We start from the raw sequence: 21,725 nt of genomic DNA, 5'->3' as shown, positions 1-21,725 counted from the left end.
AATTACACTGAGGGGTGTTCAGTTTTCTGAAAGATTTTTGAGAATCATAGAGAAAGCAATAAAAATTCCAAGTCTTTGTTTTATTTTTGTACCTACCTGCTCCCAATACCTGCCTCTTGCAGTGTTTCAGTATATTCTTAGAAAAATAATGTTGGGTGAATGAGTGGAAAAATGTATAGATTATACTAAAATTGTGCCCTAAATTGCTCTTATATTTACTTACATTAGAGAGACCAAGAGACTGTTTGGCAAGGAGGGGCTCAAATATACTCACCTAAAAGAGTCCAAAACTCAGCTCAGGTAGAACCACAGAGTGCTAAAGAGTGTTCATTAAGGAACTGAGCTCCTATGTCTTTTCCCCTGTTTCCATTGATGAGCTATGAAATTCTAAGAATAGTACATGATTCTTCCAAGCTTCAGTTTCTTTTCTGTAAAGTGAAAATAATACTTACACCTGATTAATAGGTTCATCCCAGGCCTTATTATTACTCACTTATTATTACTTCTACAGTCTCTATTATCCCAGTTTGAATTGTTAAAACTACAAGCATTAAATACAGATTTAGATCACAGAGAGCCGAGAGTTTCCTTAATTGTATCAACTGTTAAAATAACTGTATTGATTTTATATTAGTTGGTAAATAACTGCTACTCAAACCCTTCTGAATGATGCCCTCCATTGCCATCTTGGATACCCTGTGCCAGGTTTTCCAGATATCCTCAGTATTAATCCAGGTACCAGAGTGTTAACATCTGTTCACATATGGGGCCATCAGGACTCTGCTGTTTGTTTTTTTTTTTAATGGACACACATTTATTCCAATTAAATCTGTCATTTCCATAGCACTTAGTAAATATTTTGAATATTTGCAGGCAAGAAATTTGAATAAGGAGAAAGTTTTTGAGTAAACGATTATATAAATGTTTATAAAAAAAAACTTTATTTTCAGTGGAACCTATTACATCAAACAAAAACATAAGCTGGATTATTACTCTGCCTCAGATCCACTCACATAAGCACCAATATGTTTTTTCATTATTTATCTCTAGATATATCATTACTGATAGGGATCTGCAAGATGGTGTTTACCTTATCCTGCTAAAGGTATATGTGAGCCTGGGGTGTTAGGATAATCATCATTGTTATAACCATTATGATAGTTATTCACTCAGAAAGTATGCATTAAGCATCCACTATATGTTAGGCCCTAGGATAAATTATGAGGATGCAGAGATGGTCTTTCTAGGTTACTGCAAAAAATCATAATCTAGTTTGGAAAGAGGTGGTGAACAAACTCCTAGGCAGTCTGGTAGCATTTTTAGAGTGATAATCATAGCATTAGGGATAGTGGAGCTCTGAATTCTGCCAGCTCCTTCTAACTTGAGGAGTTGGGAAAGACTTCATTAGGGACTTAGATTTTATGTATATCTCAATCAATTAGAATGTCTTTTGCTAGGTAGAGGCATATAGCTGGGTCTGTGAGGTAAAAGGAATAACAGGTTTAAATTCACAGAGTCTTAAAAGAAGCCTGAAAGTTTCCAGTGTTGGGAACATAAGAGGAAGACCAAGATGTGTAGTCCTGATGAACCTTCTCTTTTCAACTTGTGTGGGGAAATGTAGAATGAGCTGGAAAGCATTAAGTTTATGTAATGAAGGCACAATGGAGTTGTAGGCAAAGGGTGAAATGAGCTCAGATGTGGTATTTAGATTAATGTGTAAGGTCTTGACTGGTTGGAATCCAGTTGTGGGGAAGATTTTTGGCAAATGTACAAGAGGTTTCATTCACAGTATGTCACATAAAGGTTAATCTGGTAGATGAAGATGTCCCAGGGCATGAAATCCTGTCCCAAACATGGGTAGTGATCCTATTGTGAAAGACATTCTTACATGAGAAATAAAGACCCAATTAAAAATATGCCCAGAGAACAGGCTATCAAAGGGAAAGTAGTGTAATTCAGATTTGCAATGACATCTCATTAATCCCCCAATGCTCCCAACTTGAAGGACAATCTTCAACCCAAAGTCTGTCAACTAATCTCTCTCGACTGGAGAAGTTTAAATGGGCCCTGCCAACATAGGCTCAGAGCTCTTTTCTTTGGATGTCAAGCTTGGCCAGTCACCTGCTGTTTCCTTCACTGAAAGTATTGGGGTTTTTATGTACATTCTGCTGCTCTTCTATAGGCAAGGTGATGTTTTAAAAAGTGTTAAATTGTCCTACTGGCAGCCAAATCCAAATGAGAAAACATGATATTCAGTCAAGATACTCTCTGTGTTTGGAACCAGAGGCAATACTACTTTGCTAGGTATCCCCCCGCTTCTGACCAATGTGACTTCTACTTCTTTGCCAATCACAAACCTACTGGAATCCTCCTGAATCCTCAGTTTTCAATCTGGTTGGACACCAAATTGTCTCTACTTCTTCACAACATCTATTCCATATGCTATGTACCCTTGCTGTCCCAAGGGGTAACTCAGCATGTGGCATAGTTAACTCATAGTTCAAATTCCCTAGCAAGGCTCTTAGATGAAACAAATTCTCTATGGGTATATTAAAAATCTCACTTACTCTAGGTAAATTCTAAAGTTCAGGGTTAGTATAAGATATTCATTCTGTAGACATTTATTAAATAATTACTGGGTGACAGGTGATGGGTTAGTTATTAAGAACACAGCTCCTCTTCACTCCCCACCAAATAAAAAATGTTTGTATCTTCCAATAGAAGTTCATGGTCTATAAATGTACATAAAAACCCCAACAACTGTGGCTTGTTAGCTGAATATCATGTTTGCTCATTTGGATTTGGCTGCCAGTAGAACAATTTTCCACTTTTTAAAGTAGTAGCACCTTGCCTATAGAAGAGGAGCAGAATGTACATAAAAACACCAACAACTATGGCTTGTATACTGATACAAATAATAAAAGTCATTATTTTTCGTAGGAAATCTGAGAATAATCCCAGAGTCAGGCTCGGTTTAGTTAAATTTTGCCAAATCAAATCAAAGTCCAAACTTCCCAGACCCACGTGTTATCTGTAGTTTAAGACCATGTGTAGGTGTCCAAATGTCTTTGACTGAAAGAATGAATGACAGAAAGAGGAAAGGAACAGGAGGTGACCTAAATGGGGGAGGGTCCTAAGAGAAGAAAGACTCCACTTGGCAACTCAGAGAGTTTTATAGAGAAAAAAAAAACATCTAATGGAAATTTATTTTTTTGCTAAATTTGTCTCTTCCTTCTCACATGTGCTCTGGATGACATCTCTAGATGACTGTGAGAATCTGTGGAGTCCTGGTAGCACCCTGCAAAAGGGAGCATGCACAAAGGCCTCAGATGATGGGGCATTTGAACAACTGTGGCTTGTATATTGAAAAAGTGAAGCAGCCATTATATAAGAGAGAACCGCAGAGAGCGAGGGCTTAGGAAGATTTTGGTTCTTATCATAAAAACCAGGAAAAGCCACTACATGGTTTTCTACATGGAAATGATCAATCATTTGTTTTTTACACATATTATGCAAACTGATTTTAATGTGGATAATTCATTTTAGGGTGCAAAACGTGTGTAGATAGGCCTGGAAGAGGTATTAGTCCAGGTGGCATAAGATGGAAAATAGTAAAAAAAAGTATTTAGAAGGTAGAGTCAATAATATTTGATTATTGTATGTGGAAGATCAAGGAAAGATGGCTACTAGGCTTCTGGCATACAGAGTGGGGCCAAACAGGTTTGTGGAGGAAGAACAAGAGTTGTTTCCAACAAGTTAATTTTGAGGTATATTTGGGATGGTCACCAGTACAGGAGGGGAGGCAGTCTGGAATTCTGAGAAAATGATGAGCTTGTAGTATGAATCTGAGAGTTATTGGCATGTAAATGATAACAATCATCCAGAACAGCTGATTCTCATCACCTCTAGGGTTTCTAATGTGGTAGTTCTGGGATGAGGTTCATGCTGGCTCACATATGATCCTGACATTACTGGTTTGAGGACCGCACTGCAAATAGCAATGACTAAGAGAATAAGTAAAAGAACAGAAACAAAAAAGTGACCTATGTGAAGCACCATAGTAAAGCAAATCCAATTGTGTTGGTTTCACTCCACAAGTTAACAGCTAAGAGTCATGAGGCCTTGGGCCAAGGACATAAACTCCCTAAGATTTACTTTCCCCATTTGTAAAGTAAGGAGAATAAATAATAGCACAAAATCATAGTGTTCTTTGAAGGCCTAAGAGGTAGCTAATGAAAAAAAAATGCGTATCAAGATGCAGAGTATATATTAGGAATTATTTGAAAACCAATCCTTTAGTCATCTGGCATTTGAATATAAATTAGGTGAAACTAAGGTGGCAAAAGTCAAGGATCAAGAGAAAAATCCAGAATATGTCATAATATGGAAGACAATAAAAGAAGTTTTTTTTCAGGAAGTCAGAAATTCTTAAAGAGTGTCAGATGCTCTAGAGAATTCCAACAAGATGAGAAAATAAGAAATTCAACCCCCAGTGGATTTAGAATTAGGTGGTAACACAGAATGGGTCCTTTCAGAAAAGTGATGTGGAAAGCAATCACATGATGTTTATGAAGAATACAGCACAAAATTTAGCGCAAGCTGAGGGCTCCAGTAACTATAGCTGCTGCTACTACCATTGTGGGAGAAAGCAGTTTGTAAATGAATGTGTTTTTGCACAGGTAGCTAGAAATATATCCCTCTTCAGTATGCATTCTCCAGTTCCAAAATAAACTCATTCCTGTTGAACAAACTACGCCCTGCACAGGTTTATTTAAGATGAAACCATTTTTAAAAGCAGTATTTCCAGCTGAAAGATGGCAGGAATATCATACAAACTTAACAAGGGCCCCCTCTACATTTGTAGCAAGAATTGATGGCTCTGGGGGTATATCAAGAGCTGTCAGTCCTCACAGCAGTCTCACGACTCAATTGAACTCTCAAATTTCTTTCTCAATGTTCCCATTTCTCTCTTGCCAGGGAGTGAACAATTGTCTAATCTCTGGTACTGTAGAGAAAGCTGTTTTTAGCCCCTGCCAGCTGAGAAATGTTTTTTTTTCCTCTCCCTCTCTCTTTAAAATGCCACTAGGTTTTTATTCCAGTTTTCCTTGACCATTAAATATTTTGTAAGTCAAACTAATGCTCCAGGGGTGCCTGAAGAATAGTAATTTCAATAAGAAATTCTAATATATTGCATCCCATTTCATTTACACTGTTGCCTCAGAAGAGGGTGCTGGAGTCTGTGAACGTATTTAAATGTCTTCAGACCTGCAAAGGTATTTCACAAATCCTAAAAGCTTTTAAATGACATGACCAGATTCTGAACTTTTCTTAGAAAATTGTCACATCATTAACTCAGTGGGAAAAAAAAAAAGAAAACTCTGAGGAATCTGACATTTATGAGACAGGAGTGTAAAAATTTATTTAGGGTCTTCTCTGTGTCTTAGCATTTTTCTTCCTCAGGTGATCTTCCTCTTCTTTGCCAATTGAATCACATATATTCAAGATCCAGCTTCAATGCCAATCCTTTGGGATGCCTTCCTAGATAACTATAGTCCAAATTAAGTTCTTCTTTTCTTTGGCTATCTACTGCAATTATTATCTGTAATAGCCAATTTAGCACTCTTGTTCCTCCAACAAAATATGGATTCCCACAGTGTTCAGCTTTGTGTTGGAGACTTAGAGAACCTGCAGAAGTAATATTCAGGTTCAACTCAGTACTTAAGGGGAAAACCAGTCATCGTTGTATTCATTAGTAAATTAACTCCCATTGCAAAATCTGCAGGGATTTCTGTCTTCCAGCCTTACATTTCTTTTCCATTTTGCCTTTAATGAATTAACCACCACCATGTCCCACTGTGCGTTTAATTACTGTACTGATTGCTTACTATGTATGCTACATGGTGTGGAAAGAATACAGAAGTTAAAAACAAAGTACTCTCCCTGACCTCCCTGGAAAGAGAGACCAAAACCCATTAAAAAAATAAAGAAGAATACACATTAAACTACACATAATAAGTGCCAGATGAGTGATTCAGATAATTGCATAGCTCAAGTGGCCCCAAGTGATGGGGCACTATACCTCAACCAGTGGACTGACTTCTTTCTTAGAGCGAAGCCCTTGACTGCTGATCATGGGGCTTGGAAGGCTCTTCCTTAGCACCATCTCTGCTCATCTTAAACTTCACAATCCTCTATCCTGCATGCCCCTCTCTTTAAAAAACACTTCCTAATTTTTTGTTTGTTTTCTCTCATCCTCCATGCTGTGGAGCTTATCTTTCTATCTATATAAAATCTGCATAAATTGCTTTTGAAACACTTCTCACATCCTAACTTCTAAACATTTATTCATGTTCTTCCATTTTTTAAAATAGAGATTTCTTTTATGATGTAACAAAAATATTGCATACTTTGCACCACAAACATTTAGAAAAAGACTCTGAATAAACAGATTATTCTTCCATAAGCATCTATTGTGTGCACTTTCCTGTCAGGCCATGTATAAGACCATGGGAGATGTGGAGGCCTGCTGTCCTCCACAAACACTCATGATCCAATCAGATGGGATATCCATATAGAGGTACAGGTGGAAAGAGGGATGTCTAATGAAGCACTCTCTAGAGTAAGGAAGCATAAAGAAGAGCCTTGAAGGACAAATGGGGATACATGGCAATATTGACTCACCTAGACCTTCATTCATACAGTTTTTGAAGGCCATTAATAGCTATAATAAATTTACCAAATTATATGTATAGAATAGATATTTGATGGGGCTGGAGTTGTGGCTCAGTTGTAGAGAATTTGCCTAGCATGTATAGGGCATTGGGTTTGATTTTCAGTACCACATATGAATGAAAGAATAAAGAATAAACATCTAAAAATATTTTAAAAACATAATACAATAGGTGTTTGATTAAGTATATGACAAAATGGTACCATGTACTCTATACCCAGCTTAATTTATTAGATTATCTTATAGGGTACAGTTTTTAAAAATAAAAACAGGTTTCACAATGTTAGATACATTCATAGGTGAGAGCTCTATATCTGATTACTAAGATACCCCAGGGTTGTTCACAGCTACAACTCGGAGTTAGATCTTATTTGTTACTTCATTCCTACAAATTTTCTATGTTTACCCTTCTAAACAAAATACTCAGCTGAATGTATTAGAGCCTGTTATATTACCTTAGGGGAGGAGAGAAGAATTGCACCTTATATTTAATATTTGTCTTATTTCTTTATTTCAATTTGTGCTATTTAATTTTTGTAATATCTTTTATGTTAAAGAATTAAGTGTGTGTGTGTGTGTGTGTGTGTATGTGTGTGTGTAAATATCTGAGGGTATCAATTATATAAGTATTGGAAGGCATCACTCAACATAATCACTGTCTCTTTGTTAGACTATGTGTGGTAATAATAGATGGTCTGGCCAAAAGTGATTTGGATATAATATGCTTATTATTTACTTAACAAAAGTCTTAACAGAATAGTGACTTCATTTTCTGTTTCTATCCATAGCATTGGCATGACTTTCAAGAGCAAATTATCATGTCATGATGAATGTACCTTACCCTACCCAAAGTCTCTGTGATTTTTGGCACTCTATGTTGAAATGCTTAGGCAAGCTCTTTTAAGATTTCAAATTTATTGATATTTGTATTTTACTGATTCTAAGAAGCACAAACATGGCATATTTTCACTTTTATAACATTAAGCTATTCAAAGGGGTAATAATGATGTTTTCTTTGAAACCACTTAAGGCGTTATAAGAGATAAGTATGTGTGTTTTAATTAATTTCATAATCCTCTGAGCTATGGAAATAGAAAATCTGAGCTCACGCTAAGCTTCATATCTCTGTGCTCTCCCACCCAGGACTGGCAGAGACATGTGTGCGGGTCTCTGATCCTCTGTAACATTCCAAAACTGGCAACTTGATAGGCGGTAACCACAGTAGACATCCCTTGTCAGATGGAAATAATTGATTGTAATTGCTTTGCCATTGTATTGCCTTTGGAGTCTGTAGCTTGTTAAAACCACTGATTATAAAATAAGGATCTCACTTTTTATGCTGTAGGTTATGTTAATGAAAAGCTGTTCTTAAAGGAATGATCAGTGAATATCAATAAATAGATAATAAGAAATTAAAGGAAAAGTTAACTAACTGATCATGAGTTAATGTACTTCAGCAGTCAGAGCAGCAGTGAACTGTGTGGCATTTCATATTGAATATCTTGGTTGGATCTCTTGAATATTAAATATTTCCCAGAGAAAGAGAGATTGATTCTGTGTGGCTGTTTATCACACACTGCCTTGAATAACAGATCTTCACTGTACAGACAATCTCTTAGAAAATGGAAAATGTGTCTGTTTGCAGAGTCTTTGTTTTGTTTCAAAGTATTAACAATCAGATATTTTACACTGAAAAAAAAAAGTTTCCATTGTAACACCAAGAAGGAAGATACCAAAAAGTCAATTTGTTTTTTCAATGCTCACAATAAGTGAGGAATATGAGAGTTATATAAATAATCTTAAGGTATTGTTTTTGAAATATTCATTAACATTATACATCTACCAAAACAATAGCATAATTGTAAAGTTGTATCTAATGTTTTGCTTGAAGAGATACAATAACTATTGATAGAGTTGTAATGAGATCTTAAATGACCCCATCTTTCATTCATACCATTTAAATGGTTGGTGATGTTAGGAGGACAGATTTATTGACAATATTTTTACTGAGCAACAATTCTGATTAGATTTCAACCCCTCTCCTAAAGGAGTTCATAGACTAAAAGGATGGGTATGGATAAACTTAGGAACAAACTATTATGGCATTAAATGAATAATGGGAAGCAGGGTTGGGGGAGGCACAGGACAGGAGTAGATCATTCAAGTTCTGAAGGATTTCAGGGTCTCTCCCAGAAAAAAAGAATAAGTGGATGAGAAAGAAGTTTGATTGAACAAGAGCAGTGTGACAGAATCTGGCATTTGAGGGGAATACAGTAATAGTTGAAAATTAAGTTGTATGTTTGGTATGTTTGGAGTGCAAGAAGTGACCAGCGAGATGTCTATCATCCCATTGGCTCTGGGAGGGGGGTTGTGCTGAGGCAGGAGGATTGCAAGTTCAAAACCAGCCTCACCAATTTATTGAGGTCCTAAGCAATTCAGCAAGACCCTGTTTCTAAATAAAATATAAAAAAAAGTTGAAGGGAAGCTGGGGATGTTGCTCGGTGGTTAAGGCCCCTGGGTTTAATCCCCAGTACTCCTCTAATGCTATTAAAAAGAGAGCAGATAGGCAAAATTACATTAAAAGAAATTAAATTAAAATTAAAAGAAAGCCCATCTTTCTTTGTTTTATTAAGTTATCCTCATGACAGTAACCACTGAGGAATATTTATTTCCTTAAAAAATATATTTATTTATGTATTTATTGATTGTGGTGCTGGGGATTGAACACAGGTCTTCACACATGCCAAGTTTCCATTCTGCCACTGTATATATCTCAGCCCCACTGAGGACTTTTAGATGTGGGAGAGACATGAGCAGGTTTCCTTTTAAGATGATTGGTTTCCCATCAGTTTGCATAAAAAGCAGGGAAGAAGCTCATTGTGACCTGTAGTTAGTGAGCTGATTTCGTATGCCATGCTGGTGAACATTATTAGCAATCTAGATCTATAAAAAGGAAATTTAAAAAGCTTATGTTGAATAATTTATTCATCTTTGACTTTTTAAATACATATATTTTCTCTTGACTGTTAAAGTGGAATTGGTGTTAATACTTCATATGCTGAAAATTCTATAGCTAGAAAAATGTCTACATATGGTGATAGAATCTGTATCCTATAGATAGTACATATTTATGGTTAGTTTCATATTTGGAAAGCAGATAGAGATGTATAGCTTAATTTAAAAATGTAACTGATTATGATTTCAAAAATACATGTTTAAGAGAATGCTAAAAAATGACAATAATTTGGTCCTGTTAAATATTTACCAGAAACATTCTTCACATGTGATTATCAGTTTCAGAATTTGGAACATTTGCATTTTAATTACATAATAAAAGGAGAAAGTGAAAGAATAATTGGCTTAGCTATTAGCCAATTGTAGCTGTAGCTAAAAGAACTCAAAAACTGACATGAGTTTTCTACAGAACAATCACGAAATACACTGATCAGATGTTTAATGATATTTGGCAACAATAAAGCAAAAAAAGATGTTGTTTCAATACTTCATACAACACATTAGCTGAAAGTAGATTTGGGTGTTTGGCTCAGGATCAATCAACTTTTACTGTTAATGTGTCCTCAAATGAGACTTCTCTAGAGTAACTCCAATTATTAAAACCCAGTGAAGAAATACAGTGGTCCCTCGTCAACTTCAGGGTATTGGCTCAGGAGACTCAATGGATTGGTGTCCAGATGGATGTGCATGCCTCTTGAGTAACATGGAGTTGAGTTTGCATAACCTATGCATGCCCCTTTATATACTTTAAATCATCTCTGGATTTTTTTATGATACCAAGTACAATGTAAATGGTATATAAATAGATGTTACATTGTATTGTTTATGTGATGCAACAAGATAAAAAGAAGTGTAGGTATGTTCAGTACAGATACAGCTCTTATCTTTCTGAATTTTTTCCATGTGTAGTTGGTTGAATCCCAGGATGTGGACTTGTGGATATAGAGGGCTGATGAGGACAACTGAATACAGTGGGTTAACTAGCTGTGTTGCTCAGTACTGTTTAGTGTCAATTCGGTTTGTCTCAAGTCCCTGCCATTGTCCCCCATACACAGGCCTGGATGCACACATCTGGGCCAGTGACAGGAGCAGTTGGTGTTGGAATGCATGCTGACAGTATTCCCTCTGTGCTCTCCTTGACAGATACAACGACATATTCCACTGAGAGATCCGAGCACTTCAAACCCTGCCGAGACAAGGACCTTGCATACTGTCTCAATGATGGCGAGTGCTTTGTGATTGAAACCCTGACAGGATCTCATAAACATTGTCGGTAAGCCACTGTGGCCGCTGGTTTCAAGGGCTGGCTCTTAGAAAGGATGGACAGAGGTGGAGGATGATGGTGATCTTGGGAATATACAATATCCAGGATGTATAGAGCCCTGCCATTTGAATGGAAATATTGAGAGTCTTAACATGGAAAGGCAAAGGAGATATCTCCTTAACATTCAAGGAAGAAACAAAGGAGAGTAGATGAGGTTTAAGCTTTAGCTAACCAAATCAAGGAACACTTAGTTTTATATCTGCCAATTTAAAGGAAATAATTTCTTTACAAGCCTATATTTCTGGCATGGGATTTAAGTTTGTCTCCTTATACTCAAAAATAATCCTTTCTTGCAAATTTAAGGACCATGGCAAGAAAATAAAGCACTTCCTCTTAGGTCTAGAGTCTTGGTGTTTCATGTGAAATGAACCCCAGAGAATGTAACTGTGTCCAGAGAGAAACGCATTTTATTTTGATTCTGCTGTCCTTGATTAATTCCAGTTCTTTTTTTTTTAACACCTCTGATGATGAAACAATCTCCAGCAAGATGTTGTAAATGAAATCACAGTCCTGTTATGGTCTAGTAGACAACTACTTAAGGAAAATTCCCAGCAGAGATCAGAAAGGTGTTTAATTGGTTTTTAGAGACATAAGGTTATATAATAGCTAAAAATAAAAACAAGTGGAGATAAACAGTTCTCTTGTAGAGACACTGCAGCTTTAAGGCTCAATAGAAGAATCAAATTAACATGCAAAATAAATTTCCCACGGAGCTTTTATTTCTGACACTACCCTGGTAATTTGTTTTTCCTTGCAATTGTGTATGCTTCAGTGATCACATATATCCACACCCCTTTTCTTCTCTTTATTTACTCTTCTCATATGACACAGTTATTAAATTAATTATTCTGAACCATGAAGCATGGAAAATTATGACTTTTCCCCCCTATTTGTTGCTATTATAAAACTTTATTCCCATGTTGTTTTATTAAGATAGTGCAGAGAAATGCATCTTACAGTTATAGATTAAGAATGTGACAGCAAAACCTGTGTGAGTCCAAGAGCCAGGTACAGTCCAGAGGGAGGATATGTGGCCACAGGGAGCAGCCACACAGGTCTGGAAGAACTGATAAATGATAGTTGCATATCTCAGGAGAAGTTTTCATATGTCTCCAGGCATGGTGGTATATGCCTGTAATCTCAGTGACTGAAAAGGCTGAGACAGGGGAATTGCAAGTTCAAGACCAGCCTCAGCAAATTGGCAAGGCTCTAAGCTATTTAGCAAGGCCCTGTTTCAAAATTCTAAATAAATAAATAAGTATAACAAGGCTGGGAATGTGGTTCATTGGTTAAGCTCTGCCTGTGGTTCAATCCCTGGTATAAAAAAAAAAAAAAAAAGCTTATCATATGTTCTGTATTGGGTCAAATGGTACTGAGGTCTTTGTTTCCTTGTTTTTGACATGTGGCTTTCTCTTGACTTTAGCAATGTCATTAAGTTTATTCCATTTGCACATCCTTCACCCCATTCCTATTCATTGTGAACTTGAGTTTGGGATGAAGCTGCCTGGGAACTAGTCTTCCCCACATGTCTCTTCTCTTGCCACATGTATTATATCCAACAGGGTACAGGTAGGGAGCACACAAGTGATCTAAGCACCTCAAAGAGAAATGAATGTGGTACCTTTTCAAAGTCTGATGTCGGTCCAAGGTCTTTCAGACACTCATCTACCTGTTAATCTTACCTTAGTCAATCAAGTGTGATCAACACATGGAAGGGGGTACTATCCTGTGGTTAGGGCTGGTGACCCAGAGGCTCATGTGTTGGAAGTTTGGTTCCTTGTCTGTTGATGTTGAGGTGTTGGAACCTTTACGAGGTGAAGCCCTGTGGAAGGTAAGTAGGTCATGGAGGCTCTAACTGAATGCATTAATGCTGACTTGAAAGTGTGGGACAGGTCTCCTTCCAGTGGTTTGGTTACCTCAAGATCAGGCTGTTATAAAAAGAACAGCCTTGCCATCTCCACTGTCTCTAGCTTCCTTGTTCACACATGCGCCCTTCCACATGCAGCTGGTTCCTTCCTGCTTCTCTACCATAGTGTCATGCAGTCTGGGACCCTCATTGGGATTCTGTCACTGGGATATTTGGACCTTCTAGTCACCAGAAGTATGACTCAAATTAACCTTTATTTTATAAGTTACCCATAAACTCGGATATTTTTAAAAATATTTATTTTTTAGGTGTAGATGGACACAACACAATGCCTTTATTTTTATGTGGTGCTGAGGATCAAACCTGAGTCCCTCCCATGCTAAGCGAGCGCTCTACCGCTGAGCCACAATCCCAGCCCCAAAACTTGGATATTTTGTTAAAGCAATGCAAAATGGATTAAGGCAGTGGGTAGTAGTCACTTAAATTTGGACTTCTAATCCACTGAAGGAAGGGTGATCCATTAGAAGTGTCAGCTAATGTAGTAATTTTCTTTAGTGATGTTTTACTACAGGGAAGAATCAAATCAGGTCCTACCATAATGTGCAGGCCGATAATATTCATCTTTTTCAAAGATGAGTATGCAGACAGGAACAAAATAATTGTTTTTTTCCCAACATATGGCTTTTCTAATTCTTAAGTTGATGGCTGTATTAATTTCCTAGGGCTGCTATAACCAACTATGACAGACTATGTAGCTGAACACCAGAAGTTTCTTTTCTCACAGTTCTGGAGACTAGAAGTCCATGATGATGGAGTCAGCAGGGTTGGTTTCTCCTGAACTTTTCTTCTCTGCTTATAGATGGCCATCATCTACCTGTGTCTTCTTGTTTGTCCTCTGTAGATTTGTGTGTTCAAATTTGCTCCTCTTGTATAGGCACCAGTTAGATTGGCTTAGAGCCAAAACTAATGAACTTATATTGATATAATTACTTCAGTATAGATCTTTTCTCCAAATATGATCACATTTTTCAGTATTGATTATTAGTACTTTAATATAGAGATTTTTTGAGACATAATTCAGTCCACGATAATACATCTTGCTTTTGTGTAAATGCATGTGCATGTGTAATTTTTGTAACACATACATACAAGCAGAGATATATCTGTGGTTTAGCTGAAGTGATGTACACGTGTAATAATTTTCATCTTCTGTCTTCATATTTCTTGCATATTTCAGTTTAGACAACTTGTTATTTAACATACAGTGACAACACAGCTAATCGTGACAAAAGACAAGCTAAGACAGGGTTGGAACTCAAGTAGGTTAATAGATGCCTATAAATCTCCTACTAGTGTTGTATGAATAAATCACACATCACATGTACCCACTATTCATTTCTCAGGCTTTGCTGTGAATAAAAGACATGCATTTGTTCCTACATCAGCCACTTCTAAAAATCCCTGCATAGTTATTAATGTGGCATTTTGTATAGCACTCTATTTAAGTAGTATGTTTCATTCATTCTTCTCCCTTTTGAGAAATGTTTATTTAGGACCTCCTATCACCAAGAGAATGTTGAATAAATACATACAGAAATGAATTTAAGAATTAAGTAGCAATGCAGTTCATAACGTGTTTCCAGGAGTGAAATACTTCATCATTAGGAAATAACAAAAAGAAAGCAAAGTGCTTTACAATAACTGGCATGCTTACGGTGGCATCTTTATGACATATTAGTTACTAGATTATGTTTCAAGCAAAATAAGACACCATTTAGTATATCAGAGTGGCAATACAATGGCTTGCACATGTATCTAATGTATAGTTTATTTTTCACATGTCACAAAGATTATAAATGAAAATCTGAGAAATTAACATGATGTCTTCTCAATTAAAAAATGCATTCCTATGATAAATTGTAAAGCAAATTAAAAAATTGTATTGAATTTTTTCCACACTCAGAAAAGAGACCTTGCTCTGACACATTCTTTTCTCATTGCCCAGGAGGAATAGTGGCAAAGCTTCCAAACTATCTATAATAGAAATCCTGAAAGTACATGTTGAAAAAAAGACAGTGTTAATTTCAGAAAAAAAAAGCAGTGAGAAAGGGGTAAGATTTCTTTTGTTATTGTCTCATTCTGTGTGCACTTTCAATTTTTTCAAAAAATCACTTATATTATTAATAAATAAAACTATAAAGCAAATGAATAAAAATTTAAAATGAATTCTGAGGTCATAGCCAGGCACAGGGGCACATGCCTGTAATTCCAGTGACTCTGGAGGCTGAGGCAGGAGGATCACTGCTCAAAGCCAGCCTCAGCAACTCAGTGAGGCCCTAAGCAACTTATTGAGATCCTGTCTCTAAATAAAATATGACAACAACAACAAAAAATGGCTGGGGATGTGGTTCAGTGATAAAGCACCCCTGGATTCAGTCTCAAGTACAAAAATAAATAAATAAATAGAACAATAAGTAAAGAAACATGGAAAATTGGAAATTTGTTCTTCTGAATCAAAATATATTATGAAGTCATGTATGTCCACATGGCAACTAATAAAAACAGATCCTGGAACTCAGTGAGTCTTAATATAGAAAAAGGATGGATTCATGAGCCAGAGGTAAAATGAGGAAATGAGGGACTGACTGTTCAATCAGGCTGCCTATCAGATAATCCAAACCCCAAGCATACTTTGATCTGTCTCTCTACACAAGAGTTGTTCTCAATGGAGTCAGAAGGTATTGCAGTAAATAAATAAAGCCTAAGGAAAATAAAAGATAAAGTGACATGTTTATTTATGTCAGCATTGAAACAATTTGTGAGTAAAAAAAAGAAGTAATGGAAGGAAAATTTAAGCAACATTGACAAGACATTGTTTTTTCATCTGAACATTTCATACAACATTACATTTTGTTCTGTTTACATTATGTCAGAAACAAAATTATAAGTTAACCTATGAGAAGAATGAAGAACCAATGTGGCAAAGAATTAATATCCAGAAATCACATAGAATACTGAGGGTGACACAAAAATAAAATCTGAATAGGGAAGTGGCAGAAGGCAAGAATATATTCTTTACCTAAAAAGGAATACAGGTGACCTATAATATGAAAGATGCATAACATCACAAAGGAATGCCAATGAGGCTTTGGGGGTTTGGGTTTTGGGGGATTTGCAGGATTTTTTGCATAGGATATATTTATTGATTTTAAGTGAATTCCCACTTTGCTGAGGGTGCAGTGAAACCTCTCATTCTACTTGCAGGAGTATGCTTTGTTAAGCACTTTCTGAAGGCACTGTTTCCCTATGTGTGAAAGTCCTTATATTTTTCTAAGAAGCTAGCCTACAGAAATGTATGTGCATTTATTAGGGATGTTCACTGTAGGTATATTTGTAATAGTACACACAAATTCTGAATTTAAGTGTCCATATAGATTAGGATATATCTACATATTGAGTTCTTAAAAATTTTAAGGACAATAATATGTTCATTATATCATATTACAAATGAAAAGCAGGATATAAACCTATAAAGTTGAACATACAATAGAGCCCTAATTCTGAAAGGGAACTAAATAAAAAGGTTAATAGTGTTTGTAACCACTTTTTTCTTTGAATGTTATTAATTTTATAAGACCTTTACAAATACAATTCATTTATGTAACACCTGGCTAAAACACTTGACTCCTGCTTCGAGTCTTATCATTAAGAAAGATAGTGTTCTTGTCTCTATTAAATCAAGGTTGTTATAATTCATTATTATTAGACTGATGAAAGAACCTTCAATTAAGTGCTTTCATATTAAACTATTCCATATTAAATTAATTTTCCTATTAAGCTATTTGAATGCATCTACTCATTCTTATTAATAGATTAATAAGAATGGTGCTCTGTATAATACTTTCTATATTGAAGACATGTTTTGAAAACTGAAAAAAAAATATATTTAGTAACAAATTATTATGGGTGGAGAAGGAAACCACATCACTAGAAACATCTTGAATCAAAAAATCTGAACAAAACCTAGATATGCTATGATCAATTTATTGTCAAGCCATTGCTAGAAATTTTATAAACTTGAGAAATAGTGCTATCCATATTTCACTGGAATGAAAGAGGTAGACACTGTAACTGAAAAGATAGTTAGGCATTTGGATGGGCCAAATGTGGTATAAGGCCAGATTCGAGTTAAAAAGATGTGTCTCTTCTGAATTGAAGCTCATTAAATGTTTCACCAACCTTTCTGCAAAAATGGATTTTTCAAAACTTTGGAAATGATACCATTTGAACTGAATTTGACCTGTAGTCATCATTTTGGAAATCTATCAAGCAATTTACTTGAAGAGGCTTGAATCACTTGAAATATGGAACTGCTTGAAAGAAGAAGGAGTCCAATAGTATCCATTGCCCAAGGGGATAGTTTAGAAAAAAGGAATGATGGACTTACATAGCAACCTGAGAAAATGCTAGTGGAAGTTGTAGAGGGCAGGCAGCAAGCAAAATGGGGAGGGGAAGCCGGCAAGGAGTTGCTGCTCCATGCTATGTCTATTTCTCTCTGAGTACGTTTTGAAATAAAAGCTTCCATCTTCAAGAGAATTGATTGAGAGCAGTGTAATAATATCTCTATGGTATAGTATATGAAATTGCAGGACCATCCCAGTTAGTGCTTTGCTTTTTCACTTTGGAAGTCCATTAGCTCTTCCACCCAGCAAGGATCTTCTTTATCAAATGGTTCCCCAGTAATAAGTGCTCTGAGAGCAGCAGCTCAGGATTCCATGAGGGCTGAGGCAGGTTGGGAGGAAAATGGAGTTTTGGAGCACATCCCTGAACTCCATCAACAGGAGGGGGTGGAGGCTGGGATGCCTAGAAATCCAGGCTTAATGGTAAAGACCTTACAGAATGGTGTTAATCATGAGGTGCAGAGCCTTGGAAGAATTTTCAGGTTCACCAAAGGCTCAGAAGCATGTCTACCATGGCTTAAATATAATTTGAGTAATTTGCAGTATCCTTGTTTATAACAGGTGGACTAATGATTGCTCTTGACAAGAAGAAATGAACCAAGTGTAATAATTCTTCTGTGTGAATGTAGTTTGTCATGATAGTCTCACAAATCGAACAAACAAAACTACACAATGCATGTCATTTTGTAATTCCATGACTACCTATGGGTGATGTACCTTTTACTTTAACTCCTTTGTATAGATCTCAAACTGGTATGTTAAAGGTTATCTAAATACCATGTAAAATACCAGAAAAACATATCTAAGAGAGTAAGAACACAAACCATTTAGCTATTGGGGCTGAGACTGGATCTTCTTTTAATGTTTTCTGAGTTATATGGCAACTCTAGCTGAAGAAATGGTATTTTGAAGTCATCATTAGGACTTGAGTTTGTTGTTGTTGTGAAAGAATTGACAAAAAAATGTTATTTTTAGAAGATAGAGTCTCTGTGTTAGTTGGAGTGGGAGGTTGGGGACCAGGAGCAAATGTAGGCATTCAATACCTAGAGAACTGAGTTTAAAGTTCTGCTCAAATTTCCACTGGCTGTGTGCTATTTCTTCAAATCATTCCATTAAAATCATCAGTTCTTTATTTAAAAAATAAAATTAAAATACATGTTAATATCTACCCCAAAAGGTAGATGAAGGAATGAAATGCAATTACATATAGAAAAACACAGATACATATTACATATATGTATAATGATATATAAAGATATTATGTCTCTCTCTATATATAGTATATATATATTATATTGCATAAATACACATATATATGCATACCTATCCATGCATGTATGTATATGTAGGTATCATATCTCATATTGTACCACTTTCCTCTTCCTCCCTTAGGCTCACACTGAAACCTTTGAGCAAAAGCATCTTTGCAGAAATCTATGAAATACATTAAAAAGATGTCATCTGCCTTATTTAATTGGAAAAAAAGGAATGATGGACTTAAATAGCAACATGAGAAAATGCTAGTGGAAGTTGTAGAGGGTTTAGCTTTAAAAGAGAGGAGAGAACATGACAAAGCTTCTTGTGTATATTCTGAAGGCTTAGAATTCCTACAGACAAATTACCAATATTCTATTAGTTCTTCCATTCTGTTACCATTTCTTGACTTTCTCCAATTTTTTCTTCTTACTGAATGAATTTCTGTAACATTAAGAAAAAATGATTTTTTCTTTACTACTTAGTCAATGTAACTTGCCATAATTGTATTATTAACATAAATGGATGTTGATTTTGCAATTCTTTGAAACAATAAAATGGCCTGTTGGCTTATTTCTGGAGAAAAATTATACTCTATGGCAAAAAAATATACACATTGAAAAATAATGATTTCACTTGTGGAAAACATATGATTCAATAAAACAAATTATTTTCTTTCTGCTTCATTCTTTTTCAAAACAGTTTTCTCAAAGTTTTGATATTTGTACATTAGTGTTTATAATACATAGACTCTAAAATCTTTAATGCCATAAATAATCAAATTTATAAGTCCTTGCAGAAAATAATGACAGAGAAGACTTGTCGAATGTAGAATGTGCTAACATTGAATATCTAGAACATAATAAGTAAGTAATTTTGATTTTATTGAGGAAAAGCAGATCATTGGCCATACAGTGCTTTGGTTAATTACCTTTTAGTAGCTTTTCTTTATAAAGCTTGTTGTGAGGTAAGTATTCAGTAGCACACATGCATGCAAACACATGCACACAATGTTTTTTTTAGCTATTGTGATGACTTTTCAACTCTAAAATGGGGGTGATGATGATTTTTTTCCCAACAGTATCATTGAAATTTTATATATGTGGTTGCCAACAGAGAATTAGGAAATGCCACATAAATACAACATATGATAACTAAGTAATGTCCAAAATAACCTAATTGATTTTTTTAGTCTGCCCTAACCCCTTATAATGATATTGGTGTTAATGAAAGCACCATGTAAATCATTGATTGGTGTTTCATTACAGCCAATAGACACTAGAATTTAACTATCGAATCTGACACTGTCAAATTTTCTTTTATGGCATTCTGATGATTTCAGGAAGTTCTGCTATTTAACAGTGAATTTAAAAGAGTTATTAATTTGAAAAACATATATATATATATATATATATATATATATATATGTTTATTTGTTTCCTTGAAGATACTTTCTATAAAATGCTAGATCTTTTGTTCTTTTGATTTTCCTAATGATTCCTAGTTGACTGGCTGGTTGGATTCAGTATTCTACCACTAACTATCAGACTGACAAATTATATCTATTCTCTGTGTCTCAATTTTTTAACCTGTTAAGTAAGTTAAGTAATATTACTGCTTCATAGAATCATTGTGAGGGGTAAGTATAGTACAAGTGCTTGGTGTAGAATGAATCCTGTACATTCCAAATAAGTACGGTGAAATAGATTAAGTTATATGTTTTGTTATTTTATCTGAACAGCCTTGTTTACAGTTCTGTTGACTTCTGTCAGGGCTTCTTGATGGATGCTCAGAGGCTTGTTCAGTGAGTTCAGCTTAGATTCACAGATGGGAATTCAAGAAAATCAACAGTGGTAAATTATTTTAAAGCACAGCAATACCAAAGCATGCACAAGAACACTTCTCAGAATCAAGGGTCATTGTGATTATTCAAGTAGTAAACTTGGAAGAAAGGCAGAGGAGATACTTTTTCTGAAGGGAATTCTCCCTTTTGACCATTCCTATAGAACAGAGTGTGAAGAAAACTCTACTCATTATCCAACCTACTGTTGAGGCCATTCTGGTGAGGACCCTTCAAACACATTTCTCCAGGCTTCCTGGATCTGCCTTCATAAGCACTTGTTCTATACACTTGTACCCACTCCCTGCCTGGGTCCTGCCAATCCTTCTAGGGTTCTAATAGTTCAAAAGCTGACACAAAAAGATGCAGCAGCTTATGTCCCCGGTAAAATAATACAGGTTTTGTGGATTCGACCAAATATGTTCTAAAAATTAAGGACATACCCATAAATATTGTTTTCTATAAAGATGATCTCTTGATACAGTTGTGAACATTGACTAATGGCACCAAGCTCCTCGGGCAAACATTACAATAAAATCTTTTCAAAATAGGATAATGATGAATCAGATATTCCTTAGAATCTCCCAGAGTGATGAGGAAATTGGTGGTGTCTTCTGGGGCCTTCCTGTTCCTCATGCTCTTGAAAAGACTTGCTCCAGACTGAGTTTCAAAGCAGTAGGCAGCAATTCTACCTTCCTGATCATGTTAGTTTTTTTCCCAATTCACTTGGGTCTGAGCATGATTTTAAAAAGTAAAAGATGATGTAAGGAACATATCAGAATTTTTATGCATATACCACAATATATTTGTGTATCTTTGTGCAATGAGCAGACAGGCTGCGATCCCAGGGTTTACAGGCTAAATCTCTCCAAGAACTTATGTCCTCAAAATCCTCTGGTCCAGAAATCCTAAAATCCAAGCTGCTTAAAAATAAGACATTTAAACTCTGGTTATTTATAAAGATGTTTCTCTCTCTTTCCCTCTTTATATGCCTCAACATATTACAACATGATTAACCATGTAGATTGTTGCCTAAACCTCAAAACTTTTTAGATACAATAGACAGTTTTAGTCATCTGCAAAATAAGCATAAACCAAGAACATGTTAAGTAGGCATATGGTTGCCCTAATTATAATTCAGATAAAACATAATTCATAAGAAAGTAAGACCACTATATGCTAGGTGTGTTTTCCTTAATATAAATTTCACAAAAATGTACAACTTCTGTATTGTT

General features: G+C 35.6%; 1 protein-coding gene across 5 annotated transcripts in view; it reads left to right on the top strand.

The window, feature by feature from the left end:
* The window catches only part of Nrg3 (neuregulin 3), a 1,026,038-nt gene that overhangs the window by 424,066 nt on the left and 580,247 nt on the right, over positions 1-21,725 (top strand). For all 5 annotated transcript variants that reach the window (XM_078038995.1, XM_078038991.1, XM_078038986.1 and 2 more), the window contains exon 2: positions 10,889-11,018. In XM_078038995.1, coding sequence (XP_077895121.1) covers positions 10,889-11,018 — 130 coding nt within the window. The remainder of the gene's footprint in view (positions 1-10,888; positions 11,019-21,725) is intronic.

The sequence above is a fragment of the Ictidomys tridecemlineatus genome, chromosome 1 (assembly GCF_052094955.1).
Source record: "Ictidomys tridecemlineatus isolate mIctTri1 chromosome 1, mIctTri1.hap1, whole genome shotgun sequence".
NCBI classification, from domain to species: domain Eukaryota; kingdom Metazoa; phylum Chordata; class Mammalia; order Rodentia; family Sciuridae; genus Ictidomys; species Ictidomys tridecemlineatus.
This window is presented reverse-complemented; position numbering and strand designations above follow the sequence as displayed.